The sequence below is a fragment of the Neolamprologus brichardi genome, chromosome 5, assembly GCF_056152115.1.
Source record: "Neolamprologus brichardi isolate AB-2024 chromosome 5, ASM5615211v1, whole genome shotgun sequence".
NCBI lineage: Eukaryota > Metazoa > Chordata > Actinopteri > Cichliformes > Cichlidae > Neolamprologus > Neolamprologus brichardi.
This window is the reverse complement of record NC_142108.1, coordinates 19,461,379-19,483,149: the sequence shown is the minus strand read 5'-3', so window position 1 is coordinate 19,483,149 and position 21,771 is coordinate 19,461,379. Positions and strand designations below refer to the sequence as shown.

General features: G+C 39.5%; 1 protein-coding gene across 8 annotated transcripts in view; it reads right to left on the bottom strand.

Annotated features, from left to right (window-relative positions):
* Window positions 1-21,771, bottom strand: part of cacna2d2a (calcium voltage-gated channel auxiliary subunit alpha2delta 2a) — a 180,263-nt gene that overhangs the window by 39,565 nt on the left and 118,927 nt on the right. For all 8 annotated transcript variants that reach the window (XM_087840826.1, XM_087840827.1, XM_087840828.1 and 5 more), the window contains 2 exons: window positions 8,371-8,502; window positions 8,082-8,139 (listed from right to left, as the gene is read on the bottom strand). In XM_087840826.1, the coding sequence (XP_087696952.1) occupies window positions 8,082-8,139; window positions 8,371-8,502 (190 nt within the window). The remainder of the gene's footprint in view (window positions 1-8,081; window positions 8,140-8,370; window positions 8,503-21,771) is intronic.

Genomic DNA, 21,771 nt, shown 5'->3' with positions numbered 1-21,771 from the left:
TATTTCATATGACGAGGTGTCAGTTCTTGTTTACCCGTGAACAGCTCATTACAGTAGATAAACTAATGCGAAAGGTCTCCTTCTGAGTCCACCTCGTGAGCTCAAATTTAATTCAGCCTTTTAATTACACCTGTCCATTGCATCTAGGTTGCTAAGTAAAATATTACACCTCATAAAATATTAAATATCATATAGAAATGGCTACTAGGCATGCAAGGATCACTGTATGGTGGTAACAGACCATTTAGTGTGACTTGTGAACATTGTGACATTATGTAAACTTGAAAAAATGATTAATAAAAGGGATTTTGCACCTTGTTACAGTCCTTTATTTTGAAATCACTACTCTACCTTATATTGCTGCTGGAAAATTAATCTTTTTGACTGTTAGTTGGACAAAACAATTAATGGGCTGACATTACCTCCGAGAACACGTGAAGAGCAATTACTTCTAGTTGTCGACGTCTTGTTGAATAAAATATTCATCAAAAGCAGAAACCCTAAATTAATCAGTAAGGAAATAATCACTGGAGCGGTCGTTTAGGAAAGCATGCATGACATGTGACATAATAGCTAATTGTAACTGCCGAGGTTTAACTGGCTAGTGTTTTTTTTTTTTTTTAATAAAAAGCAAACGTAATGATTTTAACACCCATAATCACAAAACACATCATGTACTCTACATAAATGCATACATACACTCACAAATATCGAAAATCAAGACACAGCCTGATTTGTGCGTGCAGCAGACATGTGCTCTTTACACTGAGGTGGAAGGAGGTATTGCTCTAAGTGATAAATAAATCAAAAAGAAATGCATTACACAAGCAATGAACACAATGACATATTCTACGTTGCGGTGATTGTGTTTTGCTCCTTTTGTAACAGTCTAGTAAAGGGAGTCTCATTGGAATTCATGAAGTAGTTTTATCGAGGCACCACATTGTAAAATCAATACGTTAACTGTGCCGGGGGGGTGGGGGGGGTATACGTGTATAACTCTCTCAGGAGATTGTGTTTATGCACCCTGACCCATTCACCAAAATGCTGTGCATTACATTTAAATTGGAGGAATCATCTTCTACATACATTTCAGAAACATGCAGATACATATAACACGACCCATGGAGTGGGAAAAAAAGGTTTTCTGTATTGTTGAAGTGAGTTGTGCTTATTAAACGCACTGTGCTGATAATGAGCTGCATGCATACACACATACTCTGTATAGTGAAACTGACACTACAAAATGTGAGTTTTCTTCACAGCGATACGCTTGATAAGGATGCATCATATAAAATAGATATATGGCGAATAACCACAGATTAATGGGAGAATTGCAACACAGGGAAAGTCTATTTATGTGTGTGTGTGTGTGTGTGTGTGGGTGTGTGTGTGTGTGTGGGTGTGTGTGTGTGTGGGTGTGTGTCTGCTCTCTTATGTGCGTGGATTTGTGTTGTGCTGATGGGCTTATTATTTTATGGACTGCTGCTCTCTTAGTGCTCCTGTGGATGTGGCAGGCAAATAAAGATTGAATTAAGATAACAATATAGGAGGACAGCGCCCAGAGAGCCTGCAGGAGAAAAAGATGTTGTCTGCCATTTATTTATTCCACTTTCTGTTGATTATTGGAAGTGCTGGCACCGAGATGATTCACGTGTCCATATTTTCGGATATGCCTGTAAATACAGTTTTTTGGTTTTCACCACTTTTCAATCTAAAATAAATACTGAATATTGAATTAGTCATGCATATTTCTTTATAGTAAAGTTTAGCAACCAAGTATCAGCCTGACATTGTTGTTTTAGCAGATGAAAGATCTTTTTTTAGTGCAAACCTTCTGATAAAAGCCTGCTGCATCACCTTCAGTAGGCCTCTCTTTTGACCCGGCTTCTACCTGAAGTCGGGAGAACAAAGAGAAAAGAGGGGGCAAAGCCCGGGGATCTATATATATTAGAATTGTGTTTTTGGGAGCTTCAGCTTCGCGGATTGACCGCCATAGTCATAATATTTATAAAGAGGTTAGATTGACTTCTTGAAGAAATCAATATGTGATACAGCCTACATGCTGTTGTGAACCTGGGAGGTAATGGGATCTTTGCAACGCTTGGCTAACAGGACTCCACGCCTGTCTCTGGTTATTTCTTTCTTCGCCTTTCACTTTCCCCATCTCCCTCTCCCTCACTTCAACCTCTGCTTCGCTTCCCTTGATAACAAGTGCAGACATTATAATGGACAAATGTTAATAATTAATGTCAGAGCAATTGGAGACAATTAAGTGTGTTGACTGGACCATTAATTTTCCTGGGGCTGTTGGTAGGGGAACAGAAGGCGAGAAAGACCATCTGTAAAGGAAGGTGGCCCCTCTGTTTTTTCAAATTTATTAATTAATTATGTTTTCTTTCCACAGAAGACCACCTGGACAGCTCTGGTCAGGTCAGTCACACCACTATCAGTTACTCCCAGTAAAACTACAGGTTTACACTACAAAAGAGCTGCTGCTCTTTGATGGGACTCTTCTTATAGACGACATTACTCCTTATATTACTGAAGGATGGTACTGAGATTAGATCTGTGTCTTCTCTGGCTTTACTGGTATTTCCAAAGGTGTAGAATCTATAGCATCTGACCGGTATCACAGCATGTGATCTGATTTATGTGTAGGAGGAAAAGGGCCGGTCGGTATGTGAGTAGAAAGTGTGTGTTTGTCATTTTTAGTCACTATTTGTGCACATTTTCTAGCCTGCAGGAAGCTCCAATGCCAGTGTATTTACTTTTGGTACACCTCTGTGTTGTGGGTTAGCTGTTGCTGTAAATGAAAGCAATTTAAAGTTGTACCTTGCATGATGTGAGATGAGTACAAAACTACGTAGAATAGTACAGTTAAGTCAAGTCACAGTGACTTGACATGAGATGATAGAAAAGTTGAATTTCAGGGACAGAACTGAAAAGCCAGCCACAGCACCATTCGTCATGTAAAATTATAGGCAATTTAAAAACTACTGAGACAACTGGACAGGGATAATTACTGTCATCAAAAAGGTCAAATCTAGCATTTGTCTTATTTGGAACCAAGGGCCAAATCTCGACATTCCTTGAGGTCGCTGAAATGGTGACTAGCCAAACAAATCAACAAAGTGTGCCATATGTAGCATGGAATCTCTGATTATGCAACGAATCTTAACGTGCAATACGTAGTGAGGGTTTAATAGCGATGTATCTGGGTCCAAACGCTCCTTTGGTTTCCAAAATCAAAGAAACTCTGAAGCACTACTGAGAATCAAAGACGGTCCAAATTCTTTCAGTTCCAATAAAATAAACAGAGTAGCTTTTCTCTCTGGTTTGGCAAGAATTTTTTACTGCCAAGGCTTTCATGAAAAAGTCGATTTATAAGGTTTAGAGGAATCACGAGTTAGCAGGAAGTTAGCATATGCCATGTTCTGAGCAGAGTAGTTCTAAAAGACTAAAACATATAGCACTGCAATATTTTTTCAGTTAAACAAAAACACAAAAATACATTTTAATGGATTCTGGAGGGTTAATGAAATTAGACAAGCTGACATATAATGACGTGCTCCTTGGTGTGGAACTAGGCTAACATAAACACACGACCACAGGGAAGATGTAGGATGAAGGTTAAACTTTTCTCAATAATCTTCATGTTAAGGATCATATGACAGGAAGAAAATACCAAAAACAGGCTAAACTTCAGCCAAAAGAGCATCTAAAGTGATCCATCCACAGCACAAGGGTAGTTATTAATATGCTCCTGTGTGGTTTGGATTACTCACTGTGAAAAAGTCTTGATCCAAAGCTTGATATCCACACTAAAATTTTAGTCAGCCTGTGAGTGAGTCTTTAAGATAAGTGCAAATATTTGGTGTCTGCTACACTCTGAATCCACAGGCTGTGGTGTACAAACTGCAAATGTTAAAAATATAAACAAAACAGCCTCAACTAATAGAAACAGGGTTGATACATCTTCCCTTAACAAGTAGATGTAGATGTTTTTACTGCTTCACGCTGCTGTCTCTCATATACCAATGTGTAAATATTCATGTTATATAGGCTATTTTTAGGGTGATTGTTCAAAAGTTCAAGTTTGTTTCTTATGAAGTCTTTAACGTGAATAATTTTATAGCATCAGAAATGCCAGCACCTTATATTAGCTAACTAGATAATAACTAGATTAGCTATCTAACTAGATATTGCACATTATACTGTGAACCTACTGGATGACATTTGCCCAAATGAGCTTCTGTTTCTCAAGATGCGACATCACTTTAAGAAAGGAAAACCTTTGTATGAACACCGGTAGACTTGACAGAGCTTTAATGTGCTTCAACAAATAAGGTGGCAATTTGAACAGGCTTTCAAATGCTAGTTAGTTTCTGCCACTGAAAAAGAAGACTATAGTTGATAAATCATATTCTCAGATTTGAAATTTTCTCCTTATGTGTTTGTAGTGTTGTATTTCCTGTGCATCAAGATATTCCTTCTGTGGGGTTTTTTTTTATACATGTAGAGGAACCTCTGCCCACTGTCACACCTAACTTAAGCTCAATTAGAGCTTCTATAGGAAATAACATGAGTTCAGGTGTAGCATGTGCCATTTTTCTGTTCACATGCTTTGTTTATGTGCTTTTTATGTGCTTTTTTCTACCTTTGATGTTGATGTATCACAAAATTTCGGCGCCTATCCACTGAACTACCAAGCATAGAAAACAACTGTAACAACTGTAAAATAAAACTTAGAAAATGTGCATAGCAGCAGCTACAAATGCACAATTCATATTTTGTTACATATACACAAAAAAAAAAAAGAAGGGAAGGATTTTAGTCCTACCTAAATGCCACACAGACACATATGTTGTGCTCTTCTTAGCTTCTGTACACCTTGCATCTGTCGTCGCAACGGATGCCGCTATCTACAGCTGCCACATGACGGGCTTACCTAACACCAGGAGACTGGTTTTGGAAAATGCGTGATTGGCTGACCTCTCCGGAGAATGTCAGTTGGGGAGACAGCACGTTAGAGTATAATCACACAAGTCTGACCTGACATATCATGACACTCCCTGCCACGGCTGTGCCACTCAGCGCGGCTGGGCACAAGTTGCTAAGCAACAGGCAACGGGAACGTCGAAATCTCCAACATGAGTAAAAGCTCAACAGAAATGACAGTGACAAACACGGACAACCGGGACGGTGGGTGGGTGACAAGGTGTTCCTCTGTGCAAAAAAAACCCCCACTTCCTCTTGTCCACCCCATCACACATGCTCCTGCTGCACCGCCCTCGTCAACCTTCTCATCCGCCTCATTCATTTCTGTCTCCGGGAAGAGTCCCCCAGTCACAACATGTGTAACAAGAATTAAAATCAGGTTTACTTCTGTTATTGCACTGACAGATCACCGACAGGATCACTGTTTTAACATGTCCCGCTAGACACTGCCTTGTGTTTTCCAGTGTTTTACATGTTTCTACTGTTGCCTGATGTGACAGTGCAGCACAACTTTAGAGACTTAAGCCTGGTGTTAACTTAATTAAACTGTCGGGGAACACCTTGTTAGTCTCGTGTTTGTACACTGAGATGTTAATGTTTTCATTCGGAGGCACAATCCGTGATCTTACTGTAAATAGAAGTGTCACCCCAAACAAAATCTGCTCTCGCTTGAGTGTTAGGCCCGTCTGCCACCCCTGCTCACCTTGCAGCGGCCGTGCCGTCTCTGGATGTTGCTAAGGGTTACCTGCTAATTGTCTACGCCTGACGAGGTGAGGATTAAGGCTTGCCCGAGGGTGGCTTGAAGTGAGAGACACCACTTCTTGCCTCCATGCCTTTTGCTTTTAGCTGATATTATAAGTACTTGAAAATGAATCCAGCATTAATCATTTTAAAGAGAGCACCAACTTTGAGCCAGGTCACAACCGATCATTTAAACTCAGTTATTTTCAAATATTATCAAATATATCATCAAATATTCAAATGTACCTTTTTAAAATACATTTTTTGTTAACAATTCTGATTTTGCATATAGATTTGACGCAATTTATTAAATAGCTAGACCAGTTATTATTATTATTTTTTTTAAAGATTTCAAAACAAGAGACACAAGTCTCTTTGGGGTTTTTTTCTGTAGAAAGCCATGACTCACCTTTAATAGAAATTTTGAGTTTCTCTGCATGTGCAGATCTACCTGTGCTAACACAGACTGCATTTACAGCATCATGGCTTGGTTCTCTCATGTAGCCTGAAGATAAATAAAACACAACCCGAGGAACTGAACAGTAAACATGATCCCTAGACTGCATTTGGGGACAGGCCTCTATTTGTTTGCGTTGTTGTGAGACATCCTATAGACTCAGCTTTAAATCGACTACTTGCAAATACAGTAGTAATAATTGTCTGAGGGAATATGAATAGTTTTACGAGCCACCGGATGTGTTTATTTGATGCAATCTGCACTTGTTGATCAGGATGGGTGCAGAGTAATCTCTCAGTTTTCACGGATGAATAAACTGAACCTTGATGGGACCTTAAAACTCCAATAGAACATGAAATGAGTAACTGATTTTATGTTTCATTTCATTTCATTTAGAAGATCGAGGCTTTTGCCTGAGTCGTCATCAGACTCGGATACATTTCAAGATATTACCTGTGGAATATTGAGTTTCATATAAACAGTAACACAATAGAAAGGGTCGCTGGCGTTTGTTTAGTTCTGAGGTAGTTCTTGTTGACTTCGTCTGCCAGCCTGGCCTGACCTCAAACAGCCACTCACTTTGAGCTGGCTGAAGACAGAGATGGAAAATGGGGTCAGGTCTAATCAACATTGCTGTCATGATTATGTCCAGTTCACTCCAACCTGTAACCAGGCAACAGCCAGCGCTACCACAAAGCTGATGTGACAGTGGCAGGTAGACAGAAAGTCGAGGGGTGGACAGGAAGCTCGGGCGGGTGGGTGTTTAGCCCAACGCTGCCTATTTCTGTCCAGCTCATCACTCTGTATAAGTATTAGCATTTGAACACAGAACACACGTCAAAGTGGGCACCCATTACACTCGAGAAAAGGCATCGTATATGCTCCTTACTATATGTATACTACTGTGATAAGTCTGGAAACAGTCAATGATCTGATTGAGTTAAATATTATTCTCTTAGCTCTGAGCTGAGCACAGGACTCCTACTTCTTCTGTTTGTTCTTCTTCATGTGAAGCCAGTTAGGGAAATCCTCTGAAAATTATGTCCTTTTTAAATTCAAACGGGGTATTTCGAGCATTTTTATAATAGCTGCATCAATGCACACAGTGTGCTACGTTGTGAAGAGCATTTTAAATGCAATCACAGGTTATGCTGTTTCACCGAGCAAATAATTATAAGGCTTGTGAAGATGAAATTACCACAGATTATTTTCAATATAAAAACAAAAGGCATATGCAGTGAAGTGACACAGGCCGCTGCCTCTGTTATATCACACAAATTAAAATGTGAAAATGGTTACAGTGCGTGTGTGTGTGTGTGTGTGTGTGTGTGTAGAGGCTGAAAACAGAACACAATTTGCCATAGTCTTAAGATAGTATGCCAGCAAAGCTGTCATACAAAGCTTTTTAATTTCACTCTGTTGCTACTGCTGATTTTTGCATAGGTTAGGAGTCACCTGAGCAAACTCATTGCCCCTCAATGTTCAGTGGGACTCACCTGGTAAGCACTCAAATTCAATACAAAGATGGAACACCCTGCAAATTTCAAAGTATGACAACTTTATCTAAGAATTTAGAGGACGTTAAAAATAGTTACATTTTTTCATTAACAGGAAAAAGCTGTTTATACAGCAGGAATACTTCCCGCTCAGCTGGCCCGAGCTGAGTTCATTGAATGATGATCCAAATTATTTATGTGCAACACTGTGCAGTGGTTTAGGACAATAATACAATTTTTGCATTCACCACTTACATATCTGGCTCTAAGTAAAGGCAGCTGTTTTCCTATTCTTCTTTAAAAGGCCAGCACGCATTAATAATAGCGCAACAAAGCATGCAAATAATGACTTGTGGACAGGAGTTCTCTATAAAGAGGGCACTTACCATGGTCTTCTGCGGACATCGTATAGGTCAATCTTGTTGGGTGCCCTCCATGGAGTTGCTAGAGAGCACAAGAAAACAAATTATAGCCCATCCAGTGCACTGTAGGATGTTTCAGATCAGATTAGATCAAGGTAATCATAATTTCAGTCTCTCTATCAAGTTACCAGTAGAGCCATCTGATAAGAGATTGGCAATGTTCTCCAGCTGAGGAGCCCTAGGGTCAATTTAGACTCTATCATGCAGTAAGTTATGACTGAGGCATCACTGTTGACAGTAGTCTGCAGCCTACCTGGGTAGTATCGTGTCATGCCCGTGGCACTCCCAAACACCTGCCAGCGGAGAGAGCTGTCCTCCCTACGGTTTTCAATGAAGACCCTCTCCAGTGCCTGGGTCCAGTTTAATTCATTAAGGATGACGGGGGCTGGGGGAAAACACAGAGAGCGAAGCACGTGAGAAAAGACTCATTATGACTAATTGGAACAGATATTTATGCAGGCTTCAGCGTTACAGTGATTTGTTCCCTTTTTTTTTTAGTGATTTTTGCATTTTTTGGTGCACAATAGATGCAACTCAGGCACCAAAGGCTTTGTTATTCATCAAATTGCAGAAATACAAAGATGTAAGTAGACCCCATTATTTAAGGGGGTCACACAACTCTCGGCATGCTGATTTTCTGAGTAAAAAAAAAAGTAGTCACTTGTCAATACTATTATTATTATTACATGATTACATGATTTGCAGGTATTCAGGGGTCAAGTTCTGCTCTCCATAGTTTTGTTATGGTCTGTTGCAAGGTTGCAGTGCTAAAACCCCACAGAAACACAGATTTATACAAAGGAATCAAAAACACAGTTGCGCTTGTTCTCTTTTCAGCAGGTGTCTCCTGCTCAGATGACACACGTACCAAGACATACCCACAAGGTGAAAACAACACCAGCCTAATGGCTGTTGCCTGCAAAGATAGTGGACCTGAGTGTAACATAACAGCAGCTTTTCTCTGTTACAAACCCAAAGGTCAACTCTCTTGCTGAACAACCTTGTCCACACCAGCAAAGAAAGCTTAAAACACAAGAATGCATGTATGCAGGCGGCTTGGCCGGAGGTCGCCGTCTGAGTATGGAATTAGTCTAATCTGGGAAATCTTCTTTGGAGGGCAGGGGAAGGATCTGATATGACCTTGGAGGAGGTCGTACAGTCATACTGTCACTAGCAGGTTTTGGGGAAAGAAACAACTGATGAATGTTTGATAATAGGGGCCCATAAACTGTTTCTGCAGACATCCATTAGGATGTTAGAGGATTTACGGGTGCTTGGTTATTTGGAGAGGAGAAACAGGTAAAAGGAAAAAGACTATTCAAGTCAACATTATTAATATAGTGCCAAATCACAAGTTGCTATATAGTAAAGTAAATCTTGTGCATGCACGACCAGATGCATTATTGTGCGTGTTCTGAGCTGAAGCATAAGGTCATAGATCTCACATGTCAGACATAAATGGATTTATAACTGTGGAAAGAAGCATTCATCATCTAGTCAACAATAGGTGGAGGAACACGACGCAAGTGTAAAACGCGCATCTTTTCTGCTTCCGCCTGTCTTCTGTTGTTTTTACGCTGTCGTTGTTTTGCTTGCACTCGTGATCTAAATCATGCTTTCCATTCGTGCATATCCCTGCGTGACGCAATGTGCATCCACACACACATAAGCCAAAAAAAAAAAAATGCTTTCAGTCTGTGTTTAATAGCTAAGCTGAAGTCAGAAGACGGGGAGTGCAATCAGAGGTTTAATAGCCACCTGATTAAAGAGGAAACAAGACGAGGCACTGAGCTGAGGAGAACTTCACTCGCTTCTCTGATTTAATTACTCAGCCAACCAAAGCTAGATAAGCCCCTGAACCGACAAGTCCAGCTTTTCTCAACCCCACGTTTGAATTTCACACAAATAAACGATCATTATCCACTTTTCCATGCTTTTCAATTACTGCTCAGTCTTTGACAACCTGTCAGTTTAAGAGGTAAGAAATATGACACTAGCCTTCCATCATTCACTTCTCACCTCCTTTACTGTGAGCTGTCACACATTATAGAAAAATATAACACTGTTTATTGCTTTTAGTTGAAAGCTGCCAAAGTCTTTTTAAAATTGTGGCTCAAAACAACCTGTATCCTGCATCCTAAAACGCACACGCACACGCAGACACACACACACACACACACACACACACCATAAAGCAGCACTAAGCAATGTTTGGAGGATATGAAAGCCAAATTGCCGCCATCACCAAAGGGAGCTCCTCGACATGCTTTTTTTCTCAAAATTCATAGACACAAACACAAAAGAAGAATGGAAGAGGATAGAGGCAGCCCTGCAAATGGGCACAAACATAAAAACACATTTGGGGGAGGGGGGGGGGGGGTGATTGATGGAAAGAAACACGAAAATTAACACGAGTGACTGGCTGCTTTCACAGCAAGAAAGAAAGCAATTTCTCGCCCATGGGGGCAGAGGAAAAAAAACATACCCAAAACAAACTTGATGTTCAACTGTTAAATTGAAAACCTAAGACGCTATTTAGGTCAAAGAACTGATTATTCGGTTTATTTTTAGATCGTGTAACAGCAAAGAACAAATGACGGATCACCTTTGACGTTGTTAAACACAGTTTCAGAGGTTCAGTTATAAGGTATGAGTTCAGCAATATTTCGATGCATACATGATATAGGCATGTCTTTACATTTTGCTTCCAGGAGTCAGACATTTTTAGTAATTTTTAAAATGTTCAAAATGGTCTTAAGTAACAGTAACAGGCTTTCAGGAAGGTTTTCTTTACACTTCTTTAAACTGGCTGCTTTTCCATACATTTTCAGTCCGGTCCTTGTTCATGACCATTTTCAGACGGATGTTGTTTTTTGTGTTGTTTTGTTGGTTTTTTTTGTTAAGCCAATGACCTATGAATCATTCAGGCATAAAAAGCCACCTAACTCAAGAGATGAATCAGTGTTAACCAAATGACAGATGATTAAGAAAAGAAAGAAACAGGGATCTTTGAAATTGATGGCATTGGAGTTTGATCCGCCATGCAGTACCATCTGGATAGCATCTGATAGGCAAAAGTAAAAGCATATCTGGATAGAGAAGCACACAATGGAACACTATCAGCCATGGATTGGCCTCCTCAGAGCCTTTGTGAAGCAGTGTGGGATCTTGGAAAGAACAGAACAAAAGACAACCAACATCCAAACAAGAGCTTTGAATGTCCTTCAAGAAGCCTGGGGAACTATTTCTGAAGCTACTTAAAGAAATTACCAGAAAGCTTCTCTAAGAGAGTTCAGGCTGTGCTGAAGAACAAAGGTGGTCATACCAAGTACTGACTTCCAAGCTCTGTTTTTGCCATATATGCTGTATTTCCATTTATGATTAGCTATGTTTCAATCAATCAATGCACTTCTTTCCCATTTTCCTTGCAAAATATAAAGAATTGAGGGTTGGTTCAAGACTTATGCACATTATTGTATTAGAGGACTCTATTTTCTCATGCCTTTCAGTTATTTTGTGTCTGTGTGTTTGTGTGTGTGTGTGTGTGTGTGTGTGTGTGTGGCTATTTTGATGATTCATTTGTGAATGATGCCACTAACACGCCTGCTACAAAATAAATTGCATTCTACCAGAATTAGAAAGCAAAAGAGCTTTCTGTTCTGTCTCTCATAACCCAGTGTTTACATTTGCCAAGAATCCAGATGGTATGAAGAGCCAGAGAGATTAAAGCGGAGAGCAAAATTTGTGAGACACGCAGTATGTCTGACATTATAACCATGTATTTTCAAACTTGCTGCCATCGCTTCCAAGACTCCGAAGCATTTCAGTGACACCAGTGACTATATTCTACTGATACTTGCGTGGAGATTATCAGGGAACCAAACCACGCTTTTCAATTTCACCTGTGCCGTGCAATACTCTGTGGTCAAAGAGCCATCTGATTAATGTGTAAAAAGTATTATCCTTTAAGCATGAGCTATCACAGCAGGTTACTGCAGCGGCAGCCCATGTGCTGTGAAGTCCTGGTGCTCTTATCTGAAGAAGCACCGGTTCTGTAATGATAGCTGTCCCAGACAGGCCAAGGGCAACGAGACATCCGGTGACCTCTGTTGAAACTAGCATCGTTTCAGCTGCCTCGACGAAGATCAAGGTAGTAACTGAACTCTGGTTTACTCTGGTTTTTAAATCACAAGGAATTCTGACCTTTTTTAAATCTGTGTTGCTTTTACTGTTTTGTCTCATATTTATTTTCTTAAACTCTGTCATTCTGACCTATGTTTTATCTTATTTGGTAATTTTAGATGTACAGGACTTTGCTCAACACACCCACAAACACATGATGTACTAATTAGTACTTACTTTGCACACATATAAGCATGCTAACTCAGCAGCTATGTATGCGTTTTTGTTTACACCCCACTGTTGGTCAGTCTTGTTCCTCTAAAAAAGACAGAGCAGTACATTCACACTGCCAGCTGAAACTAAACCATTCATATTTGAGCCATCGCTACTGTCAGGCCAATTTGGCAAACACACACACACACATATTTACCCACATCTGCAGGTGATCTCTGCAGAAAAACAGGCACATCACAGATAAGAGAAGCTAGCAAACTAATTCTCTTTGATTTATTCAGTTAGGATATGCTGTGACTTCTCTGGACAGTTGATAAAAAGACAAATTTCCCTTGGGGGGGAAATATGCTCACACAGGCAGACAGGGCCTAAGAAGACTGTGTTGGCCTCATCTTTCACATGAAATGCGCCTCTCTCTGATATCTTTAAAAGGTAATTCATCAGCGCACCGCTCCCCTGACATTTAGAGCACCCTTGGCTTTGCCCCCTTTATGGAGCAAGACTGCACACCAAGTAGGGAAACAATTATGAGTGGGATTTATGGAGCATCTCTGTGTGAGATCATTCCTCATCTCCTCCCACCTCGATCCTGTGACCCCACCCCTTAACTCCAAGTACACACATTACTCACTGTGATGTACCTGTGATAAACAAACAAACAAAAAAAAAAAACATCTAAAACAATATGTCCCTTATGTTCTATGTTAATCCAACATTACAGAAACAAGTCGTTGCGCCACTGCTGTGCATAGAGAGCAGAAAAATGACCTGCAGTATATCATCAAGCAACACAAGTGGCGCCTTATAAGAAATCCATAATTGTAATGGAGCTAAATCTATTACCCGAGACCCTCTGAAGAGCCATAACCATCAACGCCGTCATGACCATAAGCATTATATATTTCTGTGTTTTAAACAGAGCGACTAAATGTTAGTGAATGGTTCCTGTGTTTTGGAGGCAGGGTTTTGAGTTTCTGGAAATTTGCTCTTCGTTTCATTCATGTTTGAGTTTTTGTTCAGTCACTTCGCTAATCTAGTTGGGTTTTAATTCCTTGTGATTTTGTTTATTATTTTGCCTTTTCCAGCTATAGCAGAACTTGTATTCTGAGTCTTTAAGTTCTTGTTTAAATTTTAATTTAACACCCAATTTAAACAAAGATATTTTATACCCTCCCAGTGTTCTAGTATATGAGGGGTGGCAACTCCAGGCCTCAAAGGCCAGTGTCCTGCAGGTTTTAGATATCAACCTGGGTCAGCATACCTGAATCAAATGATTACTTCATTACCAGGCCTCTGGAAAACTTCAAGACATGTTGAGGAGGTAATTTAGCCATTTAAATCAGCTGTGATGGATGAAGGACTCATTTAAAACCTGCAGGCCTGGATTTGCCCACCCTTGTGCTGTATCACGCTCAGTGTGGGTCTGATGCTGCTGCATTACTCAGTTACTCTCAGTTACTTCCTGCTTTAGTTTGTTACTCACCTTCTAACTGTATCTTGCAATCAGTTTTACTGCCCTGTGTCTCATCTTCTAGTTCAGCTGTGTCTTGTTACCCTGACGTTTCCACTTTATATTATAGTTTCAGGTTGAATGTGTTCTCTGCCTGCTCGTCTGCCTCTGTTCTCTAAATGTTAACCATTTATTTCTCATGTTCCTGCTTTTGTTTATGCCTCTCTTTTTTTGTAGTTTTTAGTTATGCTTCTCTGTAGACTGTTTTCATTAAGCAAAACACTGACATATGAATGTAAATATTAGTGGGTTAAGATGTAAGAAAAATATAAATATGTTTGTTTTGTTTTTTTTACGCACTATGTATTCAGGTATTTCACTAAATTGTAAAAGCTGAAGCTGTAAGAATGGGTTTGAACCATGAAAATTGTTGGAATAGTTTGTTTGTTTTTTCTCTAGACTTTCAGATATCCACCTGTGAGCTTTTTTGTTTTCATACCAAAACAATTCAGATGAATAAAATGTTATTTGTCGTGCTCACATTTTTGAAGCGTTTCAATTTCAAAATTCATTAGCAATGTGTATGCTGAGAAACAATATTGCTGAATAATTTCAAGACTTCACAGTGAGCACGTAATAAAAAATCATCCTAAATGTACATTAAGTGAGAAACAAAAAGCTTCCTGCACAGTTCAAGGTAATCTCAGATGCATCCACCGCCTGCCTTCTCCTGCTTTTTGTCTTGTCAACCCAAATTGCTACTCCATATGCCCCCTTTTTCTTACTTCCTCTCTCCTGCTTTCTTCCTGTCCCTTCTTTTTATCATGTAGAGTGGCGTTTTGTTAACAATCTGTTAAGATTTGGTTTATATCCACCAAGGTTTTCAGGGTCGACTTAATAGCTTATTGGTTGAAAATTGACAAAGCCTCGAAAAGCCTTATAACTTAGAAGCTATGATTCTTTCAAATGTGGTGTGCATAGTCAATATAGAGAAAGTAATAATAATAATAATGGATTGCATTTATATAGCGCTTTTTCAGATCCTCAAAGCGCTTTGCAGTTCCACTATTCATTCACTCTCACATTCACACACTGGTGGAGGCAAGAAACAGTTGTAGCCACAGCTGCCCTGGGGCAGACTGACAGAAGCGAGGCTGCCATATCGCACCATCGGCCCCCTGTGTTGCCCAAGGACACAACAACCAAGACAGACAGAGCTGGGGATCAAACCGGCAACCTTCCAGTTACAAGATGAACTTCCAAACCCCCTGAACCACAATCGCCCCACAAGTACCGCATAAAAATTTAAAATATCATATCCCATTTTCTTCAACCTCTCCTTCAAGGTCAATAGAATGATCTGAAGGCCAAAGTTTTAATCATAATCCTATGTAGAACTATTAAAACTATAATTCTTACTGCCATTGATTGTTGTGGCAACTTAAAAGTAAATACTGCCCAGATGGTGAGCTTCCTTGGTGGAGGCTTGTGCTCTCAGACTGCTTCTTGTTGTTTCTGCAGCGACCTCCATACTTATCTCCAGATACAGTGATGCAACACTCTGTTCACAGTTCTGTGCAGATTAAAAGCCATCGAGTTGGAGGTGCAAACAGAGCGTTACCACTGAGCTTGCAAGATCATCAGCTAAAATCTTTTTTTCCAATCCCCATGCATAACCTTAGTAAAACGATAAATTGAAGGTACTCGCAACAACAAAAGTGAAGATGGTAGCTGCAAATACTCTTTTCTTTTCAAAGGCAGACCCTAAGAAAGGAACACAGTGGGTGAAGGCTTGCTTTACAAAAGACACAATCATGCAGAAACCCAAAAAGCTAAATAAAACCAGCGTAAACACAATATTTTCACCAAATTAAAAAAAAACTTTTTAAAATTCAAGTAAAACAAAGTCAACTTGGTAACCAGATTCAGTGACTGAATCTTTCAGTAAAGCAGCCTCTTCATTTTCTCTCTACATTGCTTTAATGTGTAGTGGATGCCTAGCAGCAATTCGGGGAAACTGACAGCTAAGATTTTTGTTTTACTGTGATGAGTCCTCTGTCGTATCTCAATAAAGCCTGACTTCACTGTCAGCTACTTTTTTTGCTCTTATCTTAAGGCTAACATTAAGAGGTGCTGTGTGCAGTCATTTAATATGGTTAACACTTTTTAAAACACTTATTCTTGCTGCTGCATTCATGCATTTTGAGCGGTAAATATACCCCAATGGACCAATCACAGTACACCTGCATCGCTTAAATTTACTCTTATGCTGGAAATGTACCTATTTTATGTTAGGACCTTAAAAAAAGAATCTAAAAACAGTTTCAAGAACCACAATGGTCCCTGGCCCATGCAATGCAGACATGATAAAAAGATTGGTCTGAAAGTGCCTATAGAGAGTGAAACAAAAGAGAATTTCTCTGAGGAGGGACGACTATTCAGTATGGAGAATAAGACAGAGGGGAGAGGAAAACATTTCACCGTACCTCAAGAATGCTCCTCCAAATAATTTTTCTAATTAAAGAAGAGCAGTAAATAACAAACACATGAAATGTAATTTGTGAGCCTGGTGGTGAGTGAAGTGGAGTTTGCTGTGCTGACTGTTCTAATTAGTGTGCAGGTAAATGATAGTGCCCCTTCAATGGGCACACACTATAGGGTTTGGATGGGTGAGATCGGGGAGGGGAGGAGGGGTCGGCGGAGAGAGAGCGAGAGACGGAGCCTGTAAATTTGGGAACAAAATAGAGCCCGCAGTGTTTATACGCCTTTCTTCTTTTTTTACTTTAACTTTAAATCCCTTCCTCTTTTTTCCCCACTTTCTCCCTTTTTTCCCCCACAAATCACTTTTGCTCTTTTCCACACATTTAAATCTGGTTTGATGTTGAGAGGGGCTGAGTTGATCTCCAGTGTGGTGTGAGCAAGTTGACAGCGAAGCTTCCTCTACTGGAAGGAACCTGGGGCGTGAGAAACAAATAAAGAGCGCATGTACTGCATGTGCACAAACACACACACGTAACTTCTCACTGACAGCGATGACATTTTACATTTAACTGAGGCGAATCTCAAGCGTGATAGTTTTTTGCTTTAAGATGACAAATGTAGCTTTTTATTTAAACTTGTCTGACGCAAAGACAAAATTAAACAGGGGTCGTTATTATTTCCTCTTCCTTTCTGAAGAAAATTGAGCCAGAACTCAGCTATGACCCTTTCATATACACGTCTTCATGTTCATTTTCAACATCAGCAGCAGTTTGACTGACAGATATTTACAAATATTTCTTTTGCATTGATGCTCACTTCTACATATTTGATGCACATTAAAGTTTGCAAATTATACACATTCTGTGAAATTTGCCGTTTGCATAGGTGAACAGGATCACCACTTTCCAGAGCGGATTTAACCACAGACTAGTGTATTGTAACTTTTAAACAGTGAGGAGCAGAAGAAGCTAGTTTAGGCAAAAAACTAGGAGTTTTGTATTTCCTCCTGTTAAATTTTATACCTAAGGAAATGTTGTCAATTGCACATTGTTTATAGTTTATACTATTCCTGAATATTCTCCAAAGGATAATTTCTGTTGATGTCTAAGAAAGGCACTTTACTTCAGAGTCTGAGAAGTACAGAAATGTATTAGTATGCAAAATAAATATTCAGTTCATTTCAATTTTACTTATACAGTGCACGTTAAAAACTGCAGTCATTTAAAGGTGCTTTAGACTGTGAGGTAATGTAAGTCACATGTATTTATATAGCTTGTTTCAAGAAGAAAAATCATAGAGTGCCTCACAGCATACTATAAAATAGATAAAAATGTGTAGCTACAACAACTAAAAGAGACCAAACTAAACAAAATCAAGCTTGCACAGGTGGGTCTTTTGCTTATTTTTGATGCTAACAACAGCGTGCTCAGATCTCAAGTAGAAGTGGATTGATTAATCAGTGGGCTGATTTTATTGCCAAGGTTAGCCATTTACTGATCTTTTCGTAAAAGCATTTATAAAGGCTGATAAATGAAAAGTGTCATCCTAACATAAAGCAAAGTTAAATTAAATAAAGGAGAAATGGGGGGGGAAAAACACCCTTCAACCCTGTCATCAGTGTTGACATTGCATAGATTGTCCACCAGAGGTCACTCAGCAATGTTGGCAACATGTTTTTAAAATGCCACAAATATAGCAGCCAGCTGATCCAAGCAGAATTTGCAGAATAAAAATGAGTAAATACATAACTAGAAATAACAAATGTTAGGGAAATCTGCTTCTTTTGAGAAAAGATAAAAACAGATGAGAAAAACCATTGTACAACACACCTGACATGTTTATCTTATAGGTAAAATCTGATAATCCCCTATGAGCGAGCACTCGTTGACACTGGGGAGAAAGAACTCCCTTTTAACAGGAAGAAACCTTCATTATAACCAGGTTTTTGTTCTCGCCTTTGTAGTTGATAAAAGCTATTTGTTATCTCAGGTTGGGTACACCCAGAAGGCTGCAATGCAGCCAGTGGCTGCATAAATGGTAGAAAATTTGCCTTAAAAAGTACGGCGTACTTTGAAAAAATATCGGTTGAGTGCAAAGCAAAATTTGCAATTTTGAATGAAGCAGTCAGTGGAAGACAGACAACCAAGTATAGAAAGGGGTGGTAACAATGGCTATGGTGTGTCCGTGTGTGTGTGTGTGTGTGTGGAGGATGGGGTGGGAGGGTTAATCGTACCATGCAGAACATTTAAGCTCTGCTCTTTCATCTGCACACACAATCAGCCAGTTGTAGCCATTCATTTCTAATAACCAAATTTGTGACTGTGCCTGACTACAATAGCAAACTGACAAGATGACGTTAGGCTGCTGGGAAAGAAGCAGCATGCGGCGGATTTAAACTTCAAATTTCATGAAAGGCCTTCCCACATTCAGTGGTGGTTTCCTTTATTCCCTGCTGGGAACAGTGGCTGCTTATTCTCCAACTAGCACTAATGTATTCCCAAATTATGTGTACAATACACACACATTTACACACAATTAAAAAAAAAAGTCTCATTTATAACATCCTATAATTTCAAATTTCAACATGCAACACTGAACACAGATGTCTATCTATCTATTTATAAATAGTATATATATGTAGAGAGAGAGGGGGGGTGGGAAAGCAATGCAGCATGGGAAAAGAATTAGTAAGGAATAAGTCACATAATAACTTGTTTTTGTGAGTCTGTGATCAACTTTTATTTACTGCTCTTTGTATATTTAGCCAAGTGCCTTCAGCATATAAGCAGATGTTTCACGAGCTCTGTTGCTGATTTTCTAACCCCTACACAGAACAAAGCTCGCCAACACATCTTTGTGACCGACAGCACAGAAACAGTTTGCGTGTTTGCTGATGTTAGTTGAGCTGTGCGAATAGTTTGAAATTAGCTGCCACTTAGAAAAATGTACTCTGTTTATGTATGCACCTTTTCATTAGCTAGCTAGACGCTTAAGTACAGCGACCGCAACTTCTGCATCTGCACCATGAACACATCACAGGGACGAGAAAAAAATGCAATCATTTCATTATTTTCTTATTACTGAGCAGGTATCTCCGAAAGCAACGTTGGGCTGCAGCACACGCAAAATTCATTCATTCACCAGTAATATGCAGGAACCTGCCTACCAGATTTAATTGCTTGTTATGTGAAGGTGTCAAAAGCCGTTCTGGATCATTATGGGCCTCTTTAACCCCTGCATATATCCGCTCACTGCTTTTATACTTATTTTTTAATCAATATTTGTGCTTATTTGTTATGTGAGATTATGTTCCCAGAGCCCTTCTTCCCTGCATCGCCCCACTACTTCTGCAACATCTTCCCCCATGGACAACGCCAGCCACCTCACTTTATTCCTCAGTGGTTGTGTTGTGATGTCCATTTTGTAATAGGCAATGATAATTAGAAGAAAACTGTATGAATATTTGACCTAAGCTAATTAGAAAGTTTGCAGACTTGGCAGCAGGAATCAGCAGCGGGATAATGAATCATAAAATGGTTCATTACTGCGCTCAGGGAACACTCTCAATCTCAATAAACGGACATGGGGCCTAGCAGACAAATCAAACCAAGACGCATACCTCGCCTCATTTACTTGCTGAAAGGATCACAATAAAAAAAAAGGAAAGAAAATTCTTTTTTTCCCTCACTAAATGGTTTCTATTATTAAAGTGTTTCTTCTCCTCTCACCTCTTTTCCTTCTATCTGTTCTTCTATCTACACCTCTCTCAAAGCCCATCTCTAAGGACACCCATTTGGATGCAATAGAGAATACAAACTGCCATTTTCTGTAAAATAGTCAATTTATTCAGTGCATTAACAATGTGTGCAAATCAAAGCAAGCTACTTCAACTACACAGAGCATGCATGCTAATAAATAGCACACTATCTTTGATCAACTGTTGAACATTATGCTGTTCTTTGGACTGTACACTGTTCTTCCTAGTGTTTTCTTTTTCCTCTGGCCTCCCCTGAGAAATAAGTACTGAATCTACCCACATACAATGCTTCTGCACTTCAGACCCAGAGGACAACAAACCGCCCACATTAGTTTCCTCAGACATCCAAGGCACCTTGCAGGCTCCCACTGGTTGGACCACAGCAGAGGATGACATATAGATAACAATCCACTCTGACCGTCTCTGTAGAGCCATCATAAAAACTTGATGTAAATTCCTTTAAGTGTTAGTTAAAATATTCCACCAGCTCAGTAGTCATCTACTCATACATATACATGTGGATAGTTTACACACACATTAAAAGGAAACTACACCAACACGCATACAGTGTTGAACTGTGCTCATGTGTGACACACTTTACCTTTAGATTGATCCTCGTTTCAAAAAGTAAAAACTTTTTGTCAGGACTTCATCTGTACTCAGCATATATACATATATATTATATTTTTATACGCCAATAAATTGCCTTTATGCAGCTACAACACTTTATGAAAACATCTTATCATTTTAATTTCACAGCGCTAACACTAACTCAGCTTTGATTTATACATACCTAGCAATCACCTGGCAACAGGGTAAAATTGCCCATTTTTTTCCACATAAGCTATTTATTTTTAACTTTCTTATTGTGATTAAGTACATCAGTTTGCCAGCAGCACAGAAGGGTCAAACAATATACTAATTAACATAAATTAGCACTTTTTTCTGTTTTAGTTTTCTTATTTAAGACAATAGTGTCAAAATCAATAAAGCTGTGTCTTTAAATTGTCAGAAGCTGGTTGATCTGACTTTCCACAGCTTCATCTGAAGCGATATGCTGAAGTCCACTATCAACTCCTTTGTCTTACTGACGTTTAGAAGGAGGTTGTTCCTCTGGCACCAGTTCTCCCGATTCCTAATCTCCTTCAGGTAGGGCGTCTCGTTGTTATCAGAGATCAGGCCCACCACGACGGTGTCGTCAGCAAACTTGATGATGGTGGTGGAGCTGGTAGTGGCCACACAGTCATATGTGTACAAAGAGTACAGCAGGGGGCTCAGAACACACCCCTGGGGGGCTCCAGTGCTGAGAGTGGTGGAGGCTGAGACATGTCCGCCCATCCTTACTGCCTGTGGTCTGCCAGTTAGGAAGTTTAAATTGTTAGCAGTATTTTGATAAGTTTTACAGCTTTTACTGTTGATAAAGACCTCACCTATTGTCATTCATAGTACACCAACGCAGTTAAGCAATAGATAAACTTCTTCTATCTTCTGTGAATGAACCAAACTTTAAATGCAGTCTGGGCAATGAGCTGCCAGAACTTTTTCAGTAATTATACACATTTGTCATGTCGAAAAACTGATACATACAAAATTGCACTTTTTATATGAAG